The sequence below is a fragment of the Colletotrichum aenigma genome (genome assembly GCF_013390185.1).
Source record: "Colletotrichum aenigma strain Cg56 chromosome Unknown KSG_Cg56_contig02, whole genome shotgun sequence".
Classification (NCBI taxonomy): Eukaryota; Fungi; Ascomycota; class Sordariomycetes; order Glomerellales; family Glomerellaceae; genus Colletotrichum; species Colletotrichum aenigma.
In genome coordinates, this window is record NW_023500908.1 from 2,056,444 (window position 1) to 2,062,443 (window position 6,000).

Here is a 6,000-nt window from a genome sequence, read left to right on the forward strand (position 1 = left end):
AGGGCGTGATGCGGTGGAAGAGGATCATTCCGTAGGGCTGTACAACAGCACTTAGGATGTTGGCAAAATGACCATAGCAAAGTACGGTTGAGATGTTGTATATAAGTGAACAAGAAGTCCTCGAGATGAAACTTCTCTCATCATCACACAGCAAACACAGCATCCAATCCAATATCCCAACTTTTCCTTTCATCCTTCCTATCTCATTTCCTTTTTCATTAAGTCTCTATCCAAATCTTCAAACCAACCAAACAAAACCCGCAAGCATGCTCTCCATCAAGGCCCTCACCACCATCCTCCTCGCCTCCGCCGCCGCCGTCTCCGCCGCGCCCACCACCACCACCGGCAGCACCAAAGCCACCCGCACCACCCACCTCACCGGCGTAACCCACTCCGTCGTCGCGGGCCTCGGCGGCCTGCGCTTTGACCCGGACAACGTCGTGGCGGAAATCGGCGACGTGGTCGAGTGGCACTTCCTCCCGCGCAACCACACCGTCGCGCAGTCCAGCTTCGGCAACCCGTGCCAGCCGCTCGCCGACGGCAGCGGCTTCTTCCCGGGCTTCGAGTTCTTCACGCCCGAGGGCCAGGCCCCGGACGTGTTCCAGATTGTCGTCGAGGACAAGAAGCCCACCTGGTACTACTGCGCGCAGCCCGCCATGACGCACTGCAACGCGGGCATGGTCGGCGTGGTCAATCAGAACTTTGACAACCAGGACTTCTCGCTGGCGAAGCACAAGGAGCTCGCGGCCAAGGCGACGCTGGTGATTCCGCCGGTCAAGCATGTTGGCAAGGTTATTCCGAACCCCAACCCCCTTGGAGGCTTCTGAGCGCCCAGGTGATGGTATACTCCTAGAGAGGGGTTTTCAAGCTTCGCGGTGGTGATATAGGCATGGCAAGGGCTAGGGTTGCATTGCATTTGGTGGTGTTACGTCTTGGCTTTTGGGATTTATGTCTGACTTTGCTCTTTTACTTTGGATTTTGTTTAGGTAGATGATCACTGACTTCTGGTACGTAGTAAATCAACTGTCAGTCTGCAATTCTTTGACCATGTGATGCAAAATTAAATGTCTTTCCTAATGTAACGTCCCACACCCACTTCTGGGCACCCCCCACATTTGGGCACCCCATTTTTGATGCCCTCACCTTTATACACATCAACTTCAACCAATATTTATATGTATTATGATGCGACGACGATGCAACTTTCGCTATCACTAGGGTTTTCTGACTCGCTGGATTCATCTGTGCTACTTTCAAGTTCGCCCGCCTCGATTTGAGCCCTCCGAATAGCCTCAATATCGGCAAACTTCGAATTTGGGCTCATTTTGACCTTCTTCCGTTTCCTGGCCCTACTGGCATCAACCTCTGCCTGCAGTGCCTCAATCCTTCGCTGGGCTACTGCTAATTGGTATGCCTTCTCATCAAAGCCCTTCTGAACCTTCCGGAAAAGCAGGCGCTGCGTATGCTCATCGTTATCTAGCTTGCTGAACAGGCTGAACTGATCCTGAAGCTCATCCCTCTTCTTGGGGGTTGACCAAAGGACTGCTGATGTATCTGCCGCCCATTTTTCGCTTGCTTTGCCATCAGAGAGCCCTTTGCAGACCTGACCAGCTGGTTTGGCAGGGGTTGATGTGTTCTCAAGCAGCAGAGGGCTCATGAGGGGTCTAGCCATACTGACAGGCCACAAACCAGTCCATTTCCAGCCACTGATGATGTTCTTGCTTGTCAGGGCTGCCTTACGCGCCTTGCCATAGCATATAACGAAGTTTCTCTTGCCCACAACTGTACCAGCATCCCATTCAGCCAGTAATCCAAGCTCCTTCTTGTATGCTGCCTTGAGGGGCCCAAAAACCGACTGATCAAGTGGCTGAAGGACGTGTGACGTGTGTGCTGGCAAGAACAGCAAGTGTATCTTGTTCCTGAAGCATGTATACATAAAAGCAGTAGTCTCATGGCTTCCATGACCATCCAAAATCAATAATCTGACCTCTGAGGGGTCCCCTGGCTGGGTTGAAGGAATAAAGACCTCTGTTAACCACTTGACAGCTGTAGAGTCTGAAGTCCACCCATTTTCTGTAGCTGTGAACTTCCAGGATTCATATGGCGTCAGATCTAGAGGGAACCACTGCTGCTGGACACTCTTGCCCTTGTATATAACAAGTGGAGGCAGTGCCTTGCCAGTTGCAGAGATACACTCGATCAGAGATGTCCAAGCACGCGATCCAGGCTGTTTCTTGCGGATAGAACGAGTTTCTGATGATCCAAGGACAAGCCCATTTGATCCTCTGCCTTCTAGAATACCAGTCTCATCCATATTGTATCGATTGGAGGCCTTGATGGCCATGATCTCAGGTATGGCGAGGTGCTTGAACCATTGCCTGATTACATTAGTTGAAGCTCTATTGATACGCTGGGAATCGATTGCTCTGCTTCTTTGGACCCTTACAGATGGGTTTCTCTTAATAAAAGACTGCACCCAGTTCTTTCCAAGAGGCTGGGAGTCTCCATGGATCTGTAGGATGCGTTCAGCAAAATCCTTGAGTTGCTGATGGGTTGGAGGAAGGCCTAGGGCAGCCTGGATTCGAACCCATTCAGCCAGATGACTTTCCTGGGTTGGAGAAAGCCTTTGCAGATCAGAAAACGCTATATCTCGCGTCTGCACACCTCTAATCCGATTCTGTAGAGTTGAACGCGGCACACCATGCTCAAATGCAGCTTTTTTGACAGATGTACCGTTTGCGATAGCAGCAAGCGCCCGTAGGACGTCATCTTCGGAATATGAGGGCATCTGATGCTTATAAAGCTATATACCAAAAATGAAGTCAATTGGGTAAAGATTGATAAAGTTGTGTAGGTTTGAAGGTGGCGGGTATTCATGGCGGTGAGGCATTTTTGGGGTGCCCAAATGTGGGGGGTGCCCAGAAGTGGGTGTGGGACGTTATTGCTTGAAAAATAGTCATATGCAACAACACAAAATACTCGCTTCCTACTGGCTGAGGCTCAGTGATCCTATATCAGGTGAGAAGACAGCCGTGACGAAGGGCACTTTCGCAGTCATCGAGTCTCTAGACAGCAGAATGGCCTCAGTGTGCTGAGCTTCAGCTCTCTCCCTTTCTGACGTGAGCCTGAAACGTCTCAACTTCTTAGCGAACCGCTCATAATCTCCTACTTCGATGAGGTTAATGGCATCGATGTTCAGCTTATCCGGGGAAGCCTCGTCAAGCTCTTCACCTGTTACAGCCCCAACACATTAGCCAGTCGAGTCAATATTATAGCGCAACAAGTCTCAGCAGTGTAGGTTGTCTTGTGGACTTACGAGAGAATATGCCCGCAAGTGCGGCAAAAAAGTCATCCGTCAATGAGTTTATCGGTGTGCAGGCCAGTATCATCAAGGCGAAGGGGAGAGCCCAGACATCCCCAAAGCACGCCTGGCCTATGGTGACGGCTCTACGCACTGCTGCTTGCTCGCTGGGTTGATAGGAACACGGCGGCATTGACGTGGCGAATGAGGTTCGACGTATTTCGACCACCCGGCTCGCCAAGCTGCACCAATGCTCCTTGTCTTCAAAATATGGGCAGAACTTGAACAGGCCCAGATCAACGAGCTTTTGCAAGGACGTTTTGCTACATTTCCCTTCGACCGACAACAACCCCTGGGTAAGATATTCCCCGAAGTAGAAGGAGCATCGCTCTTTTTTGAACCTCATCTCGGAGAAGGTCTCGTGTTCCTTGTTCCAGGTGTCCTCATCCCGAAAGAAATCCATGGCTACCGTATCTTGGATGAACGTGCCTTTAGGAAACTTGGAGGTGTCGATCATAAGGATGAAGATATTAGACAAGTCTTTGGCCAGAGGGTGTTTGGTGTGTTTGTAGAGCCCCAGCTGAATTGCGAAGAGCAGTGAGCTGGTCCATGATACCGGCGGGCTGTGACGGGGAAATTTCCTCCAATTAAGATGATTGTAGAGGTCAGAGGGTGCGGAGTCGTCATTTCTTAGAAGAAGGTTGTTCCGGTCCCAGTTCCAAGTTGCCTTTGCGTGGGCTGACCATACAACGTGCGTTGATGTGACCCCCTGCGAATTGGCATCGTACACGCGGAACAGATAGCGGGAGATCCTATTGACGGCATATTCCAGTTTGCTTGCCTGGTGGTCTCGGCGGTAGTCGTGACCATAGAGATGGCGGAAATCGAACGGTGTGGGGTTGCTAGGGAAGACATACATGGTTGCTAGCTTGCAACGTGTTCATCCGAGGCGGATGTTGACGCGAAGCCCCGCGCCGTGGCGAGATTAAGATGAACAGATTCTTGGATGAGATTCGGCGACGGGGAAACGGTTTGGCCGCCACTTTATGGGGTGGTCTCAGAATGTGTGCTTTTTGCAACTAGTTTCAGGTAAGGGCGAGGAGGCGGCGCTTATCGGCGCTTTGCAGACCGAGCAGAAGAATGAACACATATTGGACCTATATGATTTCGAAATCAAAAGTCGCTAAGTTGTAAGGTCTGTTCAGTCAGTGCAAACAGAAGCGATCGTTATCAGCCATGCCAAAAAGCAATAACTTAGTAGTACCATGCATCCTCGGCCATGAAACCATCTTCAAGGCAAATGAGCCTTGCTGTGAGATACATACTCAACGCGAGGAGCTCTTTCTAATTCATTGTGCCCTCTTTACCCACCCCTATCATGTGGTCGGATGTCCTCTGTTTGTACTGTTCTACAGTCTTGGTTTCGAAATAGTGGCTCTTCAGGAACAGCGACTGATCGTGGAATCGTTTGACATCGAAGGGTTGGCCATCCAGCATCCAGGATTCATCATGAAGTGCCGCTACAATAACTGCTACATGTCAATAGAAAGGCTCTTACAGATACGCAACCGGAATTGAGAATACGACGACATATGTAAAGGAACTTGTGATTGACATACCCGGATAAAATCGTAGAAACAGGCCCTTGGCGTTGTCCTCAAGACCAGAGAAACGTGGGACGGCCAGTAACATGGCGGAAAATGCGGGGGCCAGAGTAGCACAGCAATTTGCAGAAGAACTCAAGCAGCTGTCTGCAATTGCCAAGAACGTACGTACTCGGGCAAACGACCCGTGTTCCCTTTTCGATTCTTTGACTAACTTTCTGATGCTCACGACCGGCTTCGCCAAGATGGACCAGTCTTCCATCCTCGCAAAGTAAGGACATACGTCTGGTCCGCGAAAGTTGGATTGTAGAAGCTGGTCGAGCCTAGTCGTACCACAAGCTCCGGTGACGTTGATCCAGCCTTGGCGAAGGTGCTCGCCAAAAGAGTACATAGCCATCCTTGCCAGTGCGCAGCCTGTAAAGCTGTTTAATCTGAAAACTGCGATTTTTCAAACACCGCAGAACCTCCAAGTCGCGGATGAAGGTGCCCTCCGGAAACCAAGAGGTATCAGTTATCAACATGTGAACTTGTGATGATGTGGAGTCGCTGACTCTTCCCTCATCGTGGTAGTATATGTACAACTTACAAGACATCTTGTATGGCGAACCTATCGCTGCTTCTGTTGAATAGTTCATCTCCAACATCCCATCCCAATATGCGGCGCCCATCGCACAGTCTGCCCGAATAATATCGCTATATGAAGACATTTCTCACGTTTATGTTCAAGATGAAGATATGCTTGTGGGGGAAGACGACATTGGATTAAACTGCAGTGAATCTTGAGTCAATACTGATATAGACCTGCTCATCAAAATAGCCCTGCCTTGTTCAAGGCTAGTACATGGCACGGCGCTCGCTACAATATCAATCCAGCCTGATGACAATCTGACCATTCAATTCCAGCACTATCAAGTCGCGTGTAATTTCACGCCGTTTCCACTATCCAGCATGTCACATATCTCTTCCAATGGGAGCTTTTTAATCATCTTTTCAACTCCGTCTTCATACTTCTTTCTTGTCTTGTGACTCTTGAGTCGTGGCTTAGCCTGCAAGAACCAGTCATCCACAGCTCGCTGGAAATGTATCTCCAGGGAC

General features: G+C 50.0%; 1 protein-coding gene across 1 annotated transcript; it reads left to right on the forward strand.

Moving 5' to 3' along the window:
- Positions 1-266: 266 nt before the first annotated feature.
- CGCA056_v002597 (Extracellular serine-rich protein) lies at positions 267-827 on the forward strand (the record flags this gene model as incomplete). Its single annotated transcript, XM_037317855.1, has 1 exon — positions 267-827. One exon carries the CDS (start codon positions 267-269, stop codon positions 825-827), a length of 561 nt encoding a protein of 186 aa, XP_037183103.1.
- Between the last annotated feature and the right edge of the window lie 5,173 nt (positions 828-6,000).